Here is a 23,275-nt window from a genome sequence, read left to right on the forward strand (position 1 = left end):
TTACAAAATTCTAGATAGCTGGGATGGCAGTATCTCCTTTGTCACAGAGGAATTAATGAGGAGAGCACATGGCTAAGTAGCACAGGTAGCTCTCCAGGAATGCTTCTTTAGCATTTAGCATTTAGCATGGTCATGGTGACAGCCCAACTTAGTGATTCACTATGGTCTGCCTATTTCTGAATAACAAAGGGCTACCTCCAACAGTTTTTCACCTGTGTTAGGGCGTACTGCTGGTGATAGTCCTTTCTGAATCCCAACCCTAAAAGCTTCATTCAGTATGATACTAGTAATTGTTTTTACAAGATTTGTTGCACTCATTTTTTGATATTAAAGAATTTATATTATTAATATTTATTATTATGATGATGATGTTGATGATGATTACTTGCCTTGTACATAACTGGGGTGGTTCAGAGACTAGCAAATAGTATAAATGGGGCAGCATATCACCTACATCAATGCCATTGTGAAGCCCCCAGTTAAATTGCAATAGTGTCCTTTTACCTCCTCATTCTCTATGTGCCTCGATATTTCCTTTTTCTTTCTGTAATGTATTCATTATAGACATATGACTTCTTTTCTTTGAATGTCATTAACATCCAAACATCTATCACCCTTAGATGTATGCTCTCCTACTGTGGTTTAAAGAACTTAAAATCAATAAACATTTCTTGGAATTATGCCTTAACATTCCAGATTACTTCTGTTTGTATTTAGACCTTCTTCCATTTATAGAAGCTTGGATTTCACCATCCCAAGCATTTGAATCATCTTGGGATTTAACTTTCTTAATACTGGAGAAAGCTCTGCAAGTACCTCTAAACCTCTTCATGTAGTGAATATGGACAAATTAAAACATAATGGAGGTTCAAAGGCCCAAACTTAGGGACAAATTTTAAGTCTTTCTCTTATTAATTTAGAAAGTTGATAGAACGTTTGGCATTACCATATGGTTTCTGAAGTGTATGAAGTCTGAAACAAAAAAATTTGGTCATTATTTTGAGAATTCAGTTCTTGATGATTTGCAAAAAACCCCACAAAGTTTATGAGGAACAGACATGAAATGTGAGGCAAAAATCTGGACAGTTGACACGTATGGACTGCAACTGTGGTTAGAGAGGCTTGCACTTCATCTTGACATTCAGCCTTGGCAATGATTTCTGGAACTTCTGAGCTTAAAAAATACCTGCAAACCAGCTGTAGAATTAAATATTCCATTCTGAATTATTGTGCATACTTCTATAAAGTAAATACATCCCAGTAATCTTCAAGGCAAACTAAGTCAATACATTCATATTCTAAACCTCCCATCCCTGACCAAGTGGCAGTGCTTTAATGAAGTCTTAATAAGGTGTTTTCATTAAATTGTTTCCTTGCCCTTTTCACCCAAACGTGTTGTATTAGGGAATGCATTAAGACTGTCAGACTCCATCCTGCTCATTTTCCACACACTAAAATGCTAACATTAAAGGAGAACTCACTCTTTGATTAGTTTTCTTGAAGAAGAATAAATTAAAAGCTGTCATACTAACTGCAGAGTGGTGCTGCTATTGTAGATATGGAAACTTGGAAAAGTCTTCAGAAATGCTTGTCTCTTATGCATTTGCAGTCAAAATTGTTTAAAAATGTTTCAAAACAAGGGGAAGCATGCTCAGTATATATGTCATTTTAGCCCATTTCTATAAATACTTCAGTGAGACCATTTTATGTCATTGTCAGATAACTGAGAAAATAAGCAGAAGAGAACTCCATTCAGGTCTTAATTCTTTCGGGTAGAAACAAAGACCTATTTGTACTGACAAGGATGGCTAATTGTGATGAGTGACTGCAAGAGCAATTTAGAAAAGGTCTAGCTCAGTGCTGACTTGCATATGTGAGTTTGGCCCACAGTCTGTGCTCTGTGTCATCAGTTGAAGTACTTTGTAGTTGCTGCATGTTTCAGACCTGTGAATATAACTTTGGTTTTAATAATGTGCATTGTTAGTCCCTAGCTGTGGACTGAGTTGACCAGCCAGTCAACCGTACCCTTTAAGTGACACTGGCAAAATATTAGCTCAAAATGTGCAATGACGTACTCTGTGAGGTAAGGCTTATTGCATACAGCACTACTCTGATTAACTCTTGCAGTTTAGTGCAAGTCACTGCCAAGCCACAAAAAAATGTTTCCCGAATCTGTTGTACTGTCCTCTAACAAAGCTGTTAACACAGCTGTAGCAGGAGGCCTTGGGCCTTTTCTAAAATGCTGCTAAATAGAAGAACCAGCTCAACAAAAAATGAGTTTTTCCCCATTTCAGTTTTTTTCACAGAAAACATTTGAGTCTAGGATTTATTTTAGATGTGAAGTATCTCAAAAGTCTGTAGAATGCAAGAAAGACATTTACATGATGCAGTCTTGGATTCCTCTGACTGAGGAAATTTGTTAGGGATGGTAGAAATTCAGAATGCATGCCTTCCCATTATTTTCCATCTGTTCCTACGGGCATTACTCAAGTTCAAGTCAGGCCGAGGAATATTTCAATTTTAGGCATTACCCTTTGAGTCATTCTCAGTACTTTATATACCTTCCAAGTGCTCGTATGTCATAATGATTACCATTCATAGACTGTGTGGATATTGTTTTCCATATCTGATAGCTGCAGAGCTGTCTCATAGCAGCCACTTCAAAGGGATACTTCTTTCAAAGACTGCACCACTCACTAACCTGTTTTCACTGCTTAGGAAAAAGTTTTTAACTAATTTAGTTCTACAAACTAAGCCAAAGGGTTATTTAATCCAAAAACCCACCAGTCTCTTGTTCATTTTCAAACATGTTCTTAGCAAGCTGGTTCTAGCAACCTAATCAATGCAGCATTGCCTTTAACCCATTTTCTCTGCTAGGTAGAGTTGCAAACTTAGCAAGCCTAGGCCTATCTCTTGCCTTGTAAGTTGCTGCCTTGTTTTTTATGATACACTGCATTCATGGATATAATGGATATATTGTCTCCACACAGTAACCAGGCCACTGGGTCTCACTTGATGTTCATTCGGTCCTACAAATTTCTCAAGTTCCGGAGGTTCTCAACTATGGACTTGTTGCAGTAAACCTTGCACACTCCGTAGAACAAAGTCACACATGACTGTGAAACAGTGCAATCTACAAGTCCAGCAGAACAAAAAGAAAACAGTCATTGCTTCAATGAGTGCAAAATTATGTTTTGTGGCAGAGTTCAGAGGGAAACTGGCTGCCAGTCACGTTGTTTGTATCTTCAGCAAGACATGACCTTTCCAGCAGTCACCACTGTTTTTTATCATGTGATCATGTGATTTGACGCCACTCTTGGATAGCTTATAATGGCAAGCATGTCTGTCCTGGGAAAATAAGATAATACTCAGAAGTGTAGGAGTTTTAGTCTTCAGTGCTTTTCTCCACCAGTAACAGAGAAAAACATAAAGTAAAGGAACTAGGTTGTAGCATTCTAAACATCGGCCTGGTCTTCATGTGCATGCAGTTAATGTATATTACTTCATGGCTTAGCACCAGGGTAGAAATGTCTATCTGGAACTAAAGCAAGCAAACTACTTACCAGTAATAATGCAGTCTAGTCTGAGCAATTCCCGTATATTGTGCTGTACTAAATACAATTCCTGCAACATACCATACATGGGCAGTTACAAATCCAAAAAGAACCATGCTTCGTATGAGCAAGTCATGCGGTACAGCCAACTATGTCAATAGAATCCACCTTGTAGGCCCTCCAGAAAACAGAAAATACGAGGTTTGTTTAAAAAAACGTTTTAATGCACAATCCACAAACTGCATAGACACATTAACGCACTTGTAGCACCAGCGTTTTCGTCTCTCCTCATAAAGACTTCATCAGATGACCTAGAATACTGTTTTACCCTTTAAATAGTCCCTCACATACATAAATAAACCAATCACATTGTATAATAAAAAATTTTTTAAAATTTAAAAAACAGTCACTTCCCTTAGGAAAACAGTGTTGTATGAAGCCTTAAATTACATAGAGAAATAAACACTTACTTAAAAACATACTATTACATAAATACTTTAAAATTCTTTAAGTACTTTCTACTACAAAATTTAGACCTATTCTAGGACAGAATGAAATAATGCACAACGATGCAGGAGAAGAACATGATGTCAGTTACAATGGTGCTATGGTATTAGAGTACAATGCTCTTAATGGAGCAATAAAGAGAATTATTAAATCTGAATGGGAAAGGTTTGTAACCATTTCAGACTTGGAAAAGCTTCCCAACAGCCCTCTGAAATTTGTATACAAGAACTCGTCTGGTTTGAAAAATATTCTTGAACATGGTGGCAAAAATATGGTAAGGAATAGGAGGAGAGTGGGGACTTACAACTGTGGCCACTGTTCCCAATGCGCAAGTATAGCCAATACAGACAAACTTTTTATTGAGGCTAGGAATAGGTGGGTATGCAGCCCTGGGTATTTTAATTGTGAAGCTATGGGGTTAGCATATCTTGCTTTGTGTGTTGAGTGCAGATCCTTCTATGTAGGTAAAACTGAACGTAGACTCAAGAGAAGGATTTATGAACATACATATGACATTTTGAATAAAAAGGAGTCCAATGCTTTATATAAACACACGAAAGTTTGTTTAAAAGCTAACTTTGTTTTTTTTTAGTCTTGGAACAAATACCAAAAGAAATCAGGGGTGGACCATGGGAGGAGAGAATAGAGTTCAGGGAACTTTGGTGGCAAGTAACCCTGGACGCATCAAGCCCCCCTGGTTTAACTGATTTTATATTCATTGTTCTTTTATTAAAATTGAGATCTGCCAAACTATAGTTTTCATCTAAGACACAGTTCCTAAAAAAGCCACTAGATGGTGCAATAATGTTGTTTTCTACATCACCTGAGTAAGTTAAATTGTTTTTACCAATATTTTTATACTTTTATATTATAAGGAAAGTGTACATCCGTGGTGGTGCAGCGGTAGTGTTGTTGCCTCACAGCAAGAGGTTCTCCCGTTTGATTCTTGGCTGCAGTGCGGGGAGTGCCTTCTGTGTAGTCTGCATGTCCTCCCCACGGTTGGGTGGGCGTTCGAAAGACATGTGTAAATGGGCATGCCTTCGTTGAAGGTTGAACATCGAGCTGGCACCTCGGCGTTCGTGAAAATCTACTGCCAATCATTAGCGGACCGGAGTTCCGCTGTGGCGACCCCTAACCGGGAAAAGCCGAAAGACAACAACATCAACAACGACATATTATAAGGAAAGTGCATAGTGAATTTTAAAGTATTTATGTAACAGTATGTTTTTAAGTAAGTGTTTATTTCTCTATGTAATTTAAGGTTTCATACAACACTGTTTTCCTAAGGGAAGTGACTGTTTTTTAAACTTTTTAAAATTTTTTATTATACAATGTGATTGGTTTATTTATGTATGTGAGGGACTATTTAAAGGGTAAAACAGTATTCTAGGTCATCTGATGAAGTCTTTATGAGGAGAGACAAAAACGCTGGTGCTACAAGTGCATTAATATGTCTATGCAGTTTGTGGATTGTGCATTAAAACTTTTTTTTAAACAAACCTCGTATTTTCCATTTTCTGGAGGACCTAGAAGGTGGATTCTAGTTACAATGTTGGTGCTTCTGCTTCACTTTTTTGTTTATTGGTCAACTATGTCAATACTTACCATAAGGACAGAAAAGCTTGCCATATCTTCCTTTTGGCATTATAGAGTATGATTTCACCCATATTTATCAGTGAATAAGTCTTGAATTAAAAGACAAAATAAAATTAGTTCTAGAATGTAACAGTGTCTCTACTAAAATTATTCAGGCTGATGGTGAGTGCTTCCATTCAGTCATGTAGACTTCTCCAAACAGCATGTCTTTAGGTTTGTATTGTACCCTTACGCTATCTGTATTGCATAGTAGCTATTCACTAGAACAGTGTGGATGTAGTTGAGCTGCCAGTGAGGTGGCAACCAATGGAAGCCTTGCATGGGTGGTCCAACCAATCTGAAACTTGAATTTGCATCTGAACTTGGCAGGAAGTAAAACCTTACAGCAGTCAAGCAATACTGAGGAAATTGTAAGTAAAATGAATTCAGCAAAATGTGGTCCATCCATGTAATATATGATCTAGTACTAAAAAGTACATCTGGACCAGGAGTATGGATAACATAATTTATTATTTATTGACATTTGATTACCAGGAAAGTCTGACTTGGTAGAAGTTATTCCCAATGGAGGCACAGGGAGAAAAGCTCCAAATTATCGCAAAAAAATTAAGAACAATAATTTTACTATCTTCAAAAATAAAACAAAAATATCTGCAGTTTAAATAATTATAACAAATTAATTATAATATAAAAACATTGGTTAAGAATTGATACAAGTTACATGACAATCATTTAATATTTATAGAAATTTTAGACGGTGTGTAAATAAATTAAAGGTAATTTAGTCTAATACAACCAGGAATTGCAAAATGAAATGAGGGGGAAATAGGCTTATGGTATATTTAGAGAGCAAGTCAAGGAAGAGAATTTGATAGAAATAAGGAAATAAGTGAAGAAGGGAGAGTAAGGAGGTGCAAGGAATGAAAAGGTACTTAGTCACATTTAGTGATATAATTTATCCTGATTTTGAGCAAGAACAGAGACAAATTTTAGCTAGGAAGTCTTTTAGAGTGGCTTTGAAAGATGGGAGGAAGAGTATTGACCTGATGGATATAGGTAAGGAGTTCCAGGCCTTAGCAACCTTGTACAAGTACACACAATACCCAGCAGATTTGTTAGGTCACTAGACAAGCAGGAGTTTGTGGTCACTGGATTGCAATGACCAACTGTAAACAAAATTGTGTAGAATGTTTTTAGTGCTGGACAAGCAGATGGATGCTGGATAATTTTATAGGTAGTAGAAAGCTGTGTATATGTTAGTTGATGAGGCAGTTCTAAACAATTAGGCTTTTTAGTGCTATATAGTGGTGAGTTCTGGAAGGCAAGATCTAGCAACTTTGTTAGAGTATTGTTCAGGTTTTAATTTTTGTGATGCCTAGGGGTTAGTAAGAATGGGAGTGCCATATAGAAGAGTGGGGAGGAGATATGTAGTGAGTGGCAAGTGTAGTTTTAGTTGTATTGGTGAGAATGTTTTTGGCACTGTAAAGCATCCCAAGTTTTTGATGAGTTTTCTTATGCAATTTTGTATATACAGGTTGAATTTAAGCTTTTCATCCACTATCATCCCTAAATTTGCTATGAAAAGTGACTTCAGAGGGATTTGGGGAAAAAAAAGTAGTAGTTTGGTCTTTTTTTTTTTCTTCTTTGACTTTGACTTTTTTGGGTTGAGCAAGAGTTGGGAGTTATGATGCCATGTTTCAGTGGCTGTTAACGCTTCCTGAGTAATTTTTGAAGGTGTACCATGTTGTCAGATGTGCAAATGAGAAAGGATTGAACAAAGCAAATTATATTTATCAGGAAGAAATTTTTGCCTGTGTTTGACAAAACTTGTGGGGCAGTCATATATTCTATGAGCAAAGCACATGTTGGCATAGAAACTCGTTCTTTATTTAACTCTAAGTCCTGAGAGAGAAAAATGAACGCTGTTTTACAGGATAGATTTGTAAGATGATTTGCATTTAAGGTGAGTTTAAGTCAGTGTTTTTCATTATCATGTATTATATAACAAGCTATAAATCTGTGTGGTATATGCTGTTTTAAAAATCTATAAACACACACACACACACACACACACACACACACACACACACACAAATATATATATATATATATATATATATATATATATATATATATATATATATATATGATCTCCTTTAGAAGGAGCAAGTATTCCACCGGTTTTTAATCTTGTGCTAATAAAATGCAGTAGAGTAACTTTCATTTCTGAATGTTTGTCTTTTCCATTTTCAGAATGCAGAATGTGACCTCAGTAATGTTGGTTACTTATATGTTTTTCACATTTATCCCTAAGCTTTTTTTTTTTTAATGTCATTACAGTATACAAATCAGTTGAACCCGGCTGGCTGCAAGCAACATATGAAGGCAGAACAGGACTTATTCCAGAAAATTACGTTATCTACCTTTGATAACATTTCGAGGACTAAAGAATCTTCATGGTATCCATGGTTACAAGACTGCAATATACTAGTCCCAGTTTTTATGGAGTTGAACCAGTTGATTGTAACTGGTATATATCCCAAGTGACTGCACTGATAGGAAACATGCACATGAATCCACCATAATAATGAGTTCAATGGTTTTGAATACATTCAGATGCCTGTCAAAATACAAAATATTTAATTTTATCAGTTTGCAAAAATATTTGTAACATAACTGAAGACCTGTTGAAAGTCTGTATAGCTCCTAGCAACAGTAATCATTTTCCATGTAATTTAATCCTGAAATGATAGAGATCGTAACAATAATTTGATTTTATGTTAAACAGACCCTTTTATTTTATTTGCCTTGAAAAATATTAATTTCATTTCAAGTAGAATCTTTTAATTTCTTTCCTTGTGATGACACATACATATTTTGAATAGCATAATGTGAAGTGTTTTAGGAATGAAGAGTTCACTTTGCAGTCAGTGTCTTGGCGTAGTAATGTTTTTCACTAAAACACACTGCACTTATTGTCTGTAAGGCATAGCATTTGGATTATATCTCAAAGAGAAAGACATGCACAGTTGCACAGACAGACACACACACATACACACACACAGATGCCCACACTCACCCACACATGCATATGCATGTAGGCATGCTAATGTGTGGCTGAGCAGCATGCCAGTGCTGAAAAAAAATACCTTGCCCTTATGCTGCCTGGCAGGAAAAGTGATATTGGGGATGGAGTTCTGCGCCATGCAGGCAGAGTTGCTACAGCACACAAACATGCCCCAGTCCTTCCACACACATACAGTAATGCTGATGAAGTTGCATCAATGGGGAGTTGGAGATCCCCAGTACCCCATTTTACTGTAATATAGTATTGAACCCCTGTCCACTACTGTGATAACTGAATGTGAACACTGTATGAATCACATGAGTCAAGATGGTTGTCCAAGCATACTGAAGTAGGATAGTGTAGCCTTGGATAATTTGCCTTACCAAGCAGCAGCATGTGGCATCTGTATAAAACATGGCAAGGCATGTATGTCGGAATATTGAAGTGTATTGGGAGCATATCCATGCCATTCTAGAATGCAGAATGGCAAAGGTGCACTCCTGGGGAATACTGTAATTCATATCTATGAATTATGGTAGTCTGTGATGGCATGCAGAACATAGATACCAGCAAGCTTTTCTATCTCTGAGCCCAGTGTTCATGACTGCCAGGGTAAATGTCTCCTTGCTGCTTGCCCTAACTACAGTCCCACAGTGCTACTGCTCTAAACTGCTTCTCCATTTTTTTTTTGGGTCAAAGATTTTTGATTAATTGGCTGGCCCCAGGCTGCTTTGAGTATATTATGAGGGTACGCTGTGTTCTGGCATAAGATTGTGATTTTTCCTTTTTTTCTATTTTTTTCAACTGTTAAAGAACTGTTGTCTTTCTTCCTTCATTAAGTTCACTTTTGTTAGCTATGTGTGTGCCTTTTTTGTGGTGAACTGTGGAAAAACAAGAATCCAGTGTCATCTGTTTTTTTTTTTCAAATTCAACCATGGGCTGTTGGATGCTTCTTGGTTTAAGGGCTCTCACGCCTCTCCTACTCATAATTCCCTTCTGCTCTACATTCGTATCTCAGATGTGTTTTGATGCCTGAAGACTTTGGCTGTGTTTTTCAAGTCTCAAACAGTATCCCTTGCGTATTTTTAGTCATCTTTTTACTCCTTCCACTACTGAGAGATTCTTCTGTCTAGATCTTTAACATTAGAGTGTTTTTGACTAATAGTTTAGATTCTTTGATAGGTTACTTAGGTTACTTAAGTGGTTAGGGTATACATAGTGTTTTAATAGTGTTTTGAAGTGTGTGTTTTTCTGTATATATATATATATATATATATATATATATATATATATATATATACACACACACATAAATATATATATATATATATATATATATATATATATATATATGTATGGATCTACTTCAGTAGATCGAACTTTTAAATGTTCAAAGACGATATGGCCAAGACCATAACATTGAACATTTAAAAGTTCGAAAACTGAAGCAGAAAAAAAAAAAAAAAAAAAAAACTAAACCTGCATAACCCCCCCTGCACCTCAGACCCCCCCCCGTTACTTAAATATGCCAACTCCGAGATCGCACTACATTGCAGAAAAGGGAAATCTTCCCATTCCACACTGTACGCAGATCTCCATTCAGTCCGCTCAAACTTTTAAAAGTTTGATCATATGATCTCGGCCATATGAGGTTCGAACCTTTAAAAGTTTGATCTACTGATCTACTGAAGGGGACCCATATATGTATATATATATATATATATATATATATATATATATATATATATGTGTGTGTGTGTGTGTGTGTGTGTGTGCGTGTGTGTGTGTATACACCTTGACAGTGACAGTGTCAAGTTTTACCTCTTCAAGTGCCAGAACTTTTCAGGCTAGGAGGGAGAAGCTCATTGGGAAGGGCTCTCTCCCTCCACAGATAAGGTCTGTAATTACTGCAGCTTCTGTTTCGATCGATGCCCCTTCTCCAACCAGCAGGAAACCCAAAGAGAAGCAGAAATAAAAAGAGAAAGGAAAGGAAAAAGAAAAGGTAAAAGTGACAACGAAGATAAAAGAAAAGGTAAAGGATAACTCAGATACTGAAAAGTCATGAAAATGTTCCGTGTCCAACATTACTGTTCAGGCTGTATCCAAAAAATCCTTGATGGTCAGAGCCAACTGTTTCTCAGGTCCATCACTCACATTCTCAACACCATTGCTTGCCACAACTGGTGAGTCCAAGACTACATTTTCCCATTCTCTGGGAGTGGAGAGATTCAAGACTGCCTTTGGTGTCTTCTTCTACCCAGTCTTCCAAGAGCTTAGCTGAACAGGATGTTGACAAGATAATGAGGGAGTTCCTTAGAATCCAGCTTGAAGTTCTCACAGTGCCATGTCCTGGGAGAGTATCAAGCCTTGGTCCAACAACCATTTATCTTCCTTTTCTCAGGTGCTGGTCCATCCTATTCACTGTTTTTTCTTGGACTCATCCTGTCCTAGGGCATCATTGTCAAAGCTGACAGGCTGAGTTACTTCAATTCTGACAGCATCACTTTCTCTTTCTAATCTACTAGGTTCAGATCTAGAAAGGTCTCACAGCCAAAGCTTTTGTGCTACATTTTGAGGGGATGGGTTGTCACTAAAACTGGTGGATCTTACCCTCCCTCTCAGGGCCTCAGCACTTAAAAATTGGTTCTGACGTCAGCTTTGAGAGTCAAGTCTCATCAGTTCTGAGGTATCTGTTCTTTCTGAGGATAAAAGGAACCTATGTAAACTGATGATGTCTTCAACCTTCCATGGTTTAGAAAGGGTCTTATTGTTGCCTATGGAAAAGGCGCTTGCTCCCAGTTTGCTTCCATCTGAATCCCTGTAGGACACAGCTTCTCCTTTCCATTACCATGTCAGCAAGGGAGAGTTGGTACCACAGGCTTCCCAGGCTGCATACTACATTAGCTCCCAGTCTGATTCAGAATATTTTGATCTCAAACTAGAACAAGTTCTCAGGAGACAGAAGTGCAAGCAGAAGCACATAGAATCATCCTTAGAGTCTTTCACTAAAGACACAGACTTGGATAAAGGCAAAGGCTGCCCTAGGTCATAGAGGGGGATGATTCACTGGTAATCCTTCACCAGATGAGTTTGTGTTCCTGGAAACCTTTGATTCTGTCTCAATATCTTCCTGGGTGGTACCACCCACTGACCCCCTCAGTGACCTCATGGCTCAAAATGCATAGAAGGACTCTGATGTTGTGGTACTTACCCCCCTCCCAAAAAAAAAATGGACAGAATATTGATTGCACCAAAAGAAAGGAATCATTGAAGCAAATGGCCACTGGTAGATGCCATGGTGGTAGTAATAGCCACTAAAAAGGTACTGTAGGAGAAAATGTCCTTGATCCATCCCCCTAACATGGAGCATAGGGCTGTGGATCAGTTTGGTAATTGAACTTATGCTTCAGTGACTTTTGCACTTAGAACACTGAATTATTTGGCCCATGTTACTAGATTCCAGAGAAACTTGACAAACGAGCTTTCCAGGTCTCCTTTAGGTAACCTGCCTGCAGACGTTCAGAATAGCATGGTTTCCCAGCTTTCTACCCTTTAGTCTACTTCCAGCATAGCCATGTGACTGCTTTAATGCAGCTGATGGCACATTCAGGACAGCATGTACTGGGATCTTCATGCATCGGCATGCCTGGCTGTGCCTTTGTGATTTTGCAGAAAGCTTTAAAATGTCTTCCATCAGTGGTCCCTTTGATGGCTCCACTGTTTTTGGGCCAAAGGCAAATGGCAAATTAACCAGAAGTCAACAAGATGGTAATTCTCTCTTTACAGTTTCTCAAGTGCTGCACTCTGAAGGCTGTCGGGGGGGTGCTTATCCGTGCACCAGTATGCCTGGCAAAACATAGCAACAGATTTTTGGGTGCTAAACATAATTTCCAGTGGCTATTAAATTCCCTTTTCCTTCCTCCAATAAAGAAAAAGAAAAGTTCTTGACATTCTACCCAGTCAGTGGGAACTCGCAGCAGCAGAAGTTTCCAATCACTAAGACTCATCCAACTGAAAACTAGTTAGATTCTGGCATCTAGGTCCTTTTTAGTACTCAAGTATCTCATTACAAACTGGATGTACAGTCCAGATCTTGCTCTTCCTTTGGGTTCTGTATTCTCAGGAACGTCCTTCCTTGTTACCACCCAAGTGTCCCAGCTTGGAAACCTGTCCCATGACTGAATTGAACAAAATAGATAACACTGGATATGGAAGTTATGTATTTAGCTTAACAATAGATCTATATTGTCTAATTTTCATTTGGATCAAGCTGCCTGTCTCCTGCTCCCTTCCACATTGACAGTAATGGGTTTCTGGTGACTGGGTAGTTTTCTTCCATACCCTGTATGTGAAGAGCCATAACTGCCTGCCTGTCTTCCACTCATTTCCCTTTACTAGTATTTTGCTATTAATTCTGAATGTAGTTATTATGATTCATTCCAAGGGGCAAACTCGAGCTAAGGTACTAAGGGGGAACAGAAGGAATTATGGATATGGGAGGAGTCAGACCCTGGTACCAAGAAGCTTCAGAGTCACTGCTGAGGTTAGATCAAATAGGATCTGACAACCCATGGTTGAACCAGATAAAAATTAGACAACTTGAATCTGCAGTTATGGTAAGCGTATGACTTCCATTTCCACTTGTTGGTAGACATGCCAAAGGTTTCATTTATATTACTATTGCTCACAACACCTAGACATATTCTATTTGATGGAAAGTCAGTGATGCTATTAAGAGATGTAGAAAGTTGCCAAAGCTGTGAAGACATAAATTGTAGCTTTCTGCATTAAAGTCTTCTCAGTCTTTTTATTCTGAATGTCTTCAAATAGGTCGTACAGGGTCAGGGTGAGAAGCATTTGAAGTACTTGTGATCTTCTACCTTTAAAGCTGAGCAATTCAACACCACTGTGGAGCATGGGAGCAGGTAGAATCTCCTTCATACTTCTTTTTTTATTTTTTTGCGGTTGTGGTTGAAGCTGCTGCTGCTGCCGCTACTATCACAGTAGACCAACACATCTCAGTCTGTTATCTTGGATCCTATTTTTTCAGCTCTGTTTTTTTCTACTTTCATCACATCTATAGACTGTCAGTTCCTCCTGAGACTGTATATGATCACTTTGACTACCACCTTTACACAACTGGTGGTTCACTCTTTCACTCTTTAAATAAGAGCGAAGCAGCTGTCCATACTGATGTCTGTACCTAGGATTCACTGCGGTTGGTGTCAGTTCAATAAACAATGCCATCCCACAACTGTACCTCCAGCGTCTGCTTGTCCAGCATCTGCACTCCAGAGTTCACTCCATCTGAAGTCATTTGTATTGGTATCACTTGGACAACTGTTAGCACTAGTGTGGAAGAAACCTACTTCCCAGTTAGATGCTGATGATGCATTCTTCCTTCCAGGCATGATTCATCTTTCACAGTACTATATAGAAGCAACACTCTTCTTTCATTGTCCACTAGTTCAAATCACCATTTTCTGCTTCAGTGCAGCTCCTTCATGGTTCATGCAAGTGACCCTGCTTCTGCTACCTCCAATGGAGTTCTGTCTTTCCTTGTCATTGCTCATTGCTCCCCTTCTTGCAGCCAAAGTGCATCTTAAAAGAATTTCGGTCACTTCAGTGTCAGTTTACACTAAGGCCAATGGACCCTAAAAGAACCTGGCTGTAACTAAATAATAAGGACCAACCATTATGTTAGATTTTATTTCTGAAGATGCAGATGAGGAAGGATAGAAAATCCAAAGTTTGGAGGAAGACATTAACCTGTGTATTTAAGAGGCATTGGACAGCCATCAAATATGTTTCTGCTCAGTATCAAAGGAGACTTCAGCAGGCTTGTAAGACTGTTGAGGAATTCTAGTAGATAGCTTCACCTTTGGTGGAAAGATCCAGCATAATGCAAATTTTGTGAAGGAGCATCCATGTGCCATGACCATATTTCCAGGAAGGTGATCGATATTTTCCATTCCCCAAAACACTGTTCCCTGTGCTCAGAAACTCCTATATGTGTTGTCAATATGTTTGATGTGACCTTAATGAAAAACCCTACTCCTTAATTGCCTGTTATCCTTTCCCATGGCAATGAATTACAGCCTCAGAATGAAATACAGAAATACAGCAGTCTGTGGATGAAATGTGGGAAAGTAGCCTTAACGACTTTCTTAAGAATCAGACCTCCATAGCATTGGTAGCTGATAGTGATAACAACGTCATAGCCTAGGTTGCATTTGATGATGCAGATGGTGTTGCCATAGTAGAACGATGGAGTATTACTATATACTGATACTTCTGGCCCTGCCTTACACCTTTTACTGAGGATCTTAAAGTATTTTTCGTAGCTTTCTCCTTCAAAGGGCTCCTTTTTATAACCAAGGTGGATGATTCCCAAAAATCTATGAAAGAGAAGGTGAAAACCCTTATCTTTCTGGATTAAGGTTTCATCTAATTCAATACTTCTTTGATAGGATGCAGAGAAGAGAGCGGAAATGGTGCTGCAGAACCCTGCAGTCCCAGTTGCAAGACTGCCCCAGGATACAGTAGATTTACTGTGCTGTTGTTTAACAAAGATGCTGCCCAGAGGCCATGTCTGTTGTCACTTTCTGAGCAGTCAAAAGCATTTGTGACTTTCATGCTGACCATCTCTAGAAGATCAGAAGGAGATATTGCTCATATTTCAACTTGAAATGACCTCATTTCTGAGACATGTGCAGGGTGCTAATTTTTCAAAAAGGAAACTTCTTATAAAGATCATCCAGTATGTCCCACAAAACCAGGGAAGAGCAGACACTATATAACAACAACATAAAGCTAGATATTTTGGAAAAACACAGTAATCATGGCCAGAATAAAAAAAATATTATAACACTAAAGTATGTTTCAAGAATGAGATATTATTACAGATTTTCTTTTTTTGTGTGTATAAAAAAATATTCATGATATGAGATCCATTCTGAACTTCAGGAAACGTAGGACTTTAATCAAAAAGGAGTCCTTTCACAAAGGGGGACTTCCTCCTCTTCTTCCATTACGATCCAGAGGAGACTAGATGTGTTTTTTTTTGATTTTCAGGACACTTTCCTGACTATATAGATCAAGAAGGTGGCAAAAGCATTCATATAATTTGGGAGAGGAGACACTTTTTATCAGTTTCACCTTCCTCCCTTACGGTTTATGTCTTTTTCAAGATTGTTCTCATAGCAGCAACTACAACAAGTAGCAAAATTGCTTCTCTTGTTGGCTTCTAGCACCAAGTAGTGTTCAGCTGCAGCAACAGTCTAGTTCAATGAAGGAATTCCCTGCTGCGCGTGTTTCACTCTTTGGAGATCAGTGTGAACTTTGCAAAGTCATGGCAAGCTACAACATAGCTCTTTAATGAAATGTTGGGAATCCAAATCCTGAGTCCCAACATGCTAAAAAAAGACAGAAAATCCAGGAGAAGATTGAATATTGGACATCATTCTTCTCTTTTTAAAATTCTGTTTTTGTGAGGGACAAGCCCGCTGCACTATCGATGTGGAAGGCAATCCACCCATACTACCGAACTTATAGATGTCCTTCATGTTTCAGTCATTACATTTGGGTTATCTGCTTGCAGGTAGCCCTCAGTCGGCCTGATTAACAAAGTCTTTGGTCCTGCGTTGGTTGCTGTCCCTTCTTCCATGATGTCAGGTCATATATAACATGCAGCCGACGAATGGTTATGTACAACCCAGTTCAGTCTTGACCTTTATTCATTGCTCTCAAGATAACATGACTTGTCACTCATTTTTGTGTTTGGAGAAAATGCAAGACCTTTTCCCATCACATCACCCTCTCCTGCTCATATGTTCCCGTTTGTCCAGTCTTTTCTTCTAAGATGTCAGCCTAACTGCTGCTGAACTCATGCTGGTGCTCTCTGTGCAGTACCTTATGAGAGTTCTGCCTTGGCCTGGACTTTCTGGGTTCAGCAATGCCAGCACTCAGTTCTTTTGGACACAGTGATCCTGATTTCTGTAGAACCATATGATTTGGTGGACCATCCCTCCAATGTCTTGACATGCAAATTATCTTTGCTCCTCCTCTTCCAATGGACAGTGTGTAGACCATACAACTCAAGAACTTTGGTTCATTTGAGAGCCAGCACTCCATGTCATTGTCCTAGAAATTATAATAGTCACAATCTTCCTTTCAGCATTGTAGGTGCAGATCATACCTGGCTACATCTCCTTTCAGCAGGCTGCATGGTGGTAGTGTAGTACATTGACAAATGAAGAAAAATGAATTTCTATTTCCTATGAAGAGAAGCCATAACAGCCTGGGGGTAATCCTTCAGGAACAAACACTTTCTGTCTTTAGTTCATATTGCTAGGGAAGCCAGCTGCTTGACCATCAAGCTAAGCAGGTTTATACTGATATTCTTCAGTGTTGCTTGATATCCTTTATATGTAAAAATTTATTCAAAATATGGGATTGCTCAGCATGTGTCCTATATATCTGTCTTTAAAACATCAAATGTTATAGGTTCTTCTACCTCATTCCACAGTAGGAAAAGTTTAGTTCTCCTTTATTAGTTTAGCATAAAAGCCTGTGCTCTGCTTCTACTCCATTTTCTTTCACGATGAAGTCTATTCTCTGAGCTAGGCAGTCAAGTGCAATGGTTCTCTTGATGGCCATTTACTGGATTGGGCAAATATGGTTTGCATTGCTTCTGTAATACTTCCTCAACCCTTCAGTTTGACTATTCCATTTCACAGGCATGTCTTATGTATCCACTGTAGGAGGACCCAGTCTGATTCCCCATGCACTCACATGTCAGCTTGGTTGCCACAATTCCATTAGTATGTAGATCTGGAAAATTTTGGTATCAAGTGATTTCAGTCATTTCTTCTTTACAGCACCTTTCTATGCAGATGACTTATGCATATAAATGGAAAATAATATCTTTTCTGGCATCAGCTTAATGTAAGGATACTTTCGTATTACTTACAACTGCGGTACTTCAATATCTTCTAGAACTTGATGTTGGGCCTAGGTGTTTCTGCATCAAAGTTCTTTTGGTTGCTTTTCTTAACTTTCATATAGGCCAAGAATCAAATTTTTTGCCTTCTTTTAAAAAGTCTGTAAGTCCTTCCTCCAAAACACCTTTATTCTTCATCCTCCATATGAGTGATTCATTTCCTGCTTTGGCTATTCATTTCATAGGTTCATAGGTTGGTACTAGGCTATCGGCCCTAGGGCCTATACAAGCCTAGCCATAACAATTCCCTGGCTATTTCTTCCCACAATATCTACTTCCCTGGACCCCTGTCTAGCACGGCGACTGATGTGATCCCTGGGGTAAATTTCCTATCTCCCATCCAGTCGTCAAGGATTCTTTTGAAGAGGGCCAAGGAGGTGCTCTGCTTGACATGTATGGGCAGTATATTCCAGAGTATGGGGAGTCTCTGGGTCAGGAACCTATCCCTTTAGCATGTTTTTTTCATTGTGATGACAAGGTTGGGTCCCTGGAACATGTGGCTCTGATGGATTGGGATTTCTTTAAGCGTAGCATGTCCAGCAGATCTGGGTTTGACATGGCCTTGTATGTTAAGCAGAGATCACCTTTGAGTAGACGATATGCGACAGAGTATAGATGGAGTTTTTTAGTCGATCAGCATAGGGCATCTGCTTTAGGCCTGTGATTCTTTTAGAGAGGTGTTTCTGTAGCCTTTCCAGTTGTTACACATGTCTTGTGAGGTACATACCAAATGGGGCATTTTACTCTATGATGGGTCTAATGAGGGCTGAGTACAGTGGGACAATGACATCATTTTTTCTGGATGGAAAACCCTTAGTGGTGAGGTGTGCCACATAGAAGGATTTCCTGACTGTTGTGGTGATGTGGTTATCGAAGATGAGACCACTGTCTACCTGTGTTCCTAAGTCTGTTATCACACTTTCGGTGTTTACCACATAGGTGCCACATAAAAGGATTTCCTGACTGTTGTGGTGATGTGGTTATCGAAAGTGAGATCACTGTCCACCTGTGTCCCTAAGTCTCTCATCACACTTTCGATGTTTAGTGTACTGCCACCTGTGTGGTAATTCATGGGTACATGGTTTTTCCCAAAGGGAATAACTATACACTTCTTGGCATTGAGCATGAGCCCATGGCTCTGGCACCAAGCATCTGTCTCTGTAAGGCCCTTTTGTAGAATATCCACATCATTTGGGGATTCAGTAATGGCTCCCAGTTTGCAGTCATCTGTAGATGTAGAATTCATCATTCATCATCATGATGTAGAACACTATCCTGATGTCAAGTAGCCAAAGTTCTATGACATCAGATAAAAATATTATGTCATGGACACTTCATATCCCAGAATTTAAGAGTAGAGTAGAGTAGAGTTTTGGCTGCAGAAATATCCTACACGTACACCCCTTTCATGCTTTTTTATTTTTTCACTTTGCCAAGAACTTGTGAGACAATCTGGACTCCCAAGCAGCTTAAGAAAGCTGTATGTACTATGAGGTGGTGGCACATATGAAAAGTCCTAATGATTTTTGCCCACAGAGATCTACTCACAAATCCAGCATTGTAGTGAGTGCCTTTACATTTATTTGGAGGAAATTTTCAGGAGTCATTGCACCACATGCATCACACATTTCTGCCTACAGGGTAATGTTACTTTTAGCTGATAAGTATTTAAATCTGATTGAATATAGTTAGCATTTTGAGAAGCCTTCCCTGGTTAAGGCTTTTATACCTGACTGTTCTATCAGCAGGAATTTTTGAACAAGGTAAAAACATAACTTTTCTAAAGTATTGGCAAACCCACAGTATTATCACATTGGCACTTCACAAGGTGTTGCATTTTAAAAAAAAAGAAAAAAAGGATGATTCCAGGAGAAACGCTAAGCTCCTGCGTTGACAGTTTTAGATTCTTTAAAAAATGAGTTTTTCACGTCATAGTGTGAAAGTTTCCAGTTTTGAGACAGTTTATAAAAAGCAAAACAATAAAGGACATCACACTGCAAAGAAGAACTGTTTAACATGGCATGCAGGATGCATAGGTGTATGTCTGTTTGTTGTCAGTAACTGATAGAGTTAATTTGGAATCTTATACACAGTGACTTCTTGATATTTGTTTTAACTTGCAATTCCTGTTGCTTTTCATACTTCTGATGCATTATGTTAACCACTAGCAGAATAGAAAAAAAAAATGAATCTATGAATTTACAAATTTACAAATGGCTGGTGCCTCCATAATAGGTACAGGCTCTTAGCAAATAAAAACACAGGAGGCTGGTACTCCTGATAGATATCAAAGTTCTCATTGGCTTTACAAATGTGTGTGTTGAATGTCTGTCATGTCAAATCTGTGTACTGATTGGTGATCTCACTGACTGCTGTGGTTACATAGCACTGACCTAACCAAGACATTATGCATGTAGAGCATTTTTTTTAATTGTGCACTGTTGTGAAATATGAAGAAAGTAATGCACCTAAAATAACCTTCATGTGCCTTCTGTAGAAGAAGAAACATTTCATCAGCTTAGCTGACCACTGTATCTTATTGTTTTGTATATAGCACATTCTTTATGAAATGAGTTTGTTCTAATATAACCACACATCTAGGAAAGACATCTGTGTATATTATGTATATGAATTTTACATTAAAGTATATGGTACTTACTGTAGTGAAATGTCAAAGTAAAATATGCAAGATACAAATTTTTATAGATTATGATAAATAATTATGTATATCATATTAAAGTATTTTATTTAATCTGTTATCATTTGTGTGGAAGTTTTTTTCTATTCTGTGGTACAGAGTACTTCGAAAGAGGCACTGGCTGATAGAACCCATTTGAGATTTTATGTCACATGGCAAGATTTCTGACACATCTGTAAACTAACTATTCATCTATGCAGAATAATGTGTGGAACAGAAGCCAATGTATGCTGCTATTGGGAACGGCAGCATTTATGCTAATCTCAACTAAATTGTAGGTGTGAACAGCAGTTATTCTGTAGATTACATTGCCCTTTAGAAGATATTTTGTGTACTTCCTCATTTTCATTTAATGCACAACGTCTATGAGATTTTGGTTTGAGCTAATTATAGAATGTAATCATTAACAGACTTTGTAACATTCTTTTGAAACATGTTTCTTGACATCTTTGAATACAACAAAGTCAAAGATTAACTCAGTAACTGTATCGCTCCAGAACACTTCTGCTCAAATTCCAAGCAAGAAAAGAAAATGTGAGGTATATGTGTATGTGTTTAGGTGTGTGTGTGTGTGTGTGTGTGTGTGTGTGTGTGTGTGTGTGTGTGTGTGTGTGTGTGTGTGTGTGTGTGTGTGTGTTTAGGTATTTAGGTGTGTGTGTGTGTGTGTGTGTGTGTGTGTGTGTGTGTGTGTGTGTGTGTGTGTGTGTGTGTATGCACGTGCGTGCATGGGCCAGTCATACTGGTATTAGAGTGCAAGATGAGTATGACAAATTATCAGTGTGGTCAGGATGGCACAGTTTGAAGAATTAATGTTCAAGCATTTATAGGACATTTACTTTCTTCTTTTGTGCTGGCCTCACCTTACTTTATATCTGTAACTCGGGGGTTGCCATATTGATGAACTAGGTAGCAGTCCTTTCACATCATATATTCCCCAGCAGAAGCATAGCCAAACATGTGTCTAGTGGGTTGTAATGTAGCTTTCCAGTCAGTTGTCAGTCTTGCAGTTGAGGGACTCAGTTTACTGAACACTTGCAGACACTCATCTCAGTGGGCAACCTTTGCATTTCTTCACTTATAACTCCTAGATAAACAAGTACACTTTTCTGAATAAGCATTGTACATTATTTCAGACTCAATTCAGAACTGACCAAAATGAAAAAATTCACCATTCTGGCTAATTTTCATATTCAATATTCTCAAAGTTGCTTTCAGTGACAAACAGATTAAGGAGTCTGCTTTGACCAACCATTTGACTATGTACCAAGAAAAGATGATGACAGAATTGGCTAGACACATGGTGAAGATAGATATAACATGTAATAAAGATGTGCCTGTTTGTTAAGAAGCATTTCACAATGTAGTTTGAAAAAAAATACACACTGCATAAGATCCCAGTCACTGTCCTGGTTTTGTCATTCAGAGAAATATATACCACAGTAAAAGGTTTCTCTTTTCTCTCTTGTATAGTGCTTGAATACATATTGAAATGCTTCACTGTACCTTCATGGGTCACCCATTCTTTCTGTAGTGGATAATTAATTCCTTTTTATTTGTAAAATTAACCCAGTTGGCTTTCATTTCTGTACATTTTACCAGGCTACTTGTTGTAAGGAAACATTAAGCTAAACATTAAGCATGTAACGTATGTATTTGTTTTGCAGATGCAACAAGGAAACCCTTGATGTTCATCGTGTTACACTGCTGCAGTCATTACATTTGGGTTATCCTGCTGTCAGGCGGTTCTGCAGTCGGCCTGAGTTCCAGAGTCTTGGTCAGGCATCGGTTGCTGTCGCCTCTTCCCTGACGTCAGTGCAACAGGGGTATATTAGATGCAGCTGATGCCATTTTCTTCAGTCTTTCTTGCCGCGTGGTGCCCGAAGCAAAGCAGTTTGCAAGTACCGATCGGCCGACTCCTGAGATTTCCATTCCAAATCCAGATCCGAAGTCTTCCACAAAGCTAAGTATCCCATTGGGGAAACTTTTTCTTGCCTCAGACTGATGTCAGTAAAAGTCAATAACTGTATTTCTTGTGGGAAGCAAATACCTCATAAGGATTTCCATTCTTACTGTATCCCATGCCTAGGCCCAGAGCACGACGTCACAGATTGTCGGTTTTGTGCTAGGGTTAACAAGCACACTATTAAACGTTGGTTTGATTTTGCCCGACATTATTTTAGCAGAAAATTCAATTACACCATGCCGTCGGAACTACCGACGACTGGACTACACAAAAAGTGCAAAGACAAGGGCAGGCGTCCGAGGCCCAAATCTGACAATGAAACCTCTTCAAGGCTAGTCGCCCGTTCTCCAGCTGTCAGCGAGGTGCCTTTGCAGCCCCTGACAACCACCTCTTTTGAACCTCAGGCCCCCCCTGACTCCCACGTGGAGATGACTAGGCCTTTGGATGCACCTGATTTACAGCCTACCAAGACTTACCCCTCAGAGGGACCCGGAGTAGCTGAACATCCAGTAGCTTCAGAGGGTGTTTTCAGACCTACTCAGTTAACCATTAAATCTTCTGCAAAATATAAAACTCCCTTAAAGGCAAAGAAACAAGCTCAGTCTTCACCAGGACAGGCCTCCATGCCTAAGAGACAAATGCTCAAAATGGCCAAAGACCTAATCACTCTGATCAGGTGGTCCCACCCCCCCCTCCTGACAAAAGGCCTAGACAGGATGCAGACTATGACTCCTCCGACCAGGTATCCATCTCCTCTGATTCTTCCTCAGACTTAGGTTATTATTTACCCCCTTATGAGGATTCCGATGCTGAGGATTCTATTCCTTCAGCTTCCCCGCCTGAGGACTACTCCTTTGGGGAAACCTTGCATACCATGAAGGAGCATTTC

The 23,275-nt window shown here is 38.8% G+C and overlaps 1 protein-coding gene across 1 annotated transcript in view; it reads left to right on the forward strand.

Annotated features, from left to right (window-relative positions):
* ARHGAP42 (Rho GTPase activating protein 42) overlaps positions 1-9,962 on the forward strand; it is a 1,340,395-nt gene extending 1,330,433 nt beyond the window's left edge. The window contains exon 24 of the mRNA XM_044071941.1: positions 7,998-9,962. Coding sequence (XP_043927876.1) covers positions 7,998-8,086 — 89 coding nt within the window. The 3' untranslated portion in view covers positions 8,087-9,962. The remainder of the gene's footprint in view (positions 1-7,997) is intronic.
* The last annotated feature ends 13,313 nt before the right edge of the window (positions 9,963-23,275 follow it).

This window comes from Protopterus annectens, chromosome 5.part0 (genome assembly GCF_019279795.1).
Source record: "Protopterus annectens isolate FY-2018-M chromosome 5.part0, PAN1.0, whole genome shotgun sequence".
Classification (NCBI taxonomy): Eukaryota; Metazoa; Chordata; order Ceratodontiformes; family Protopteridae; genus Protopterus; species Protopterus annectens.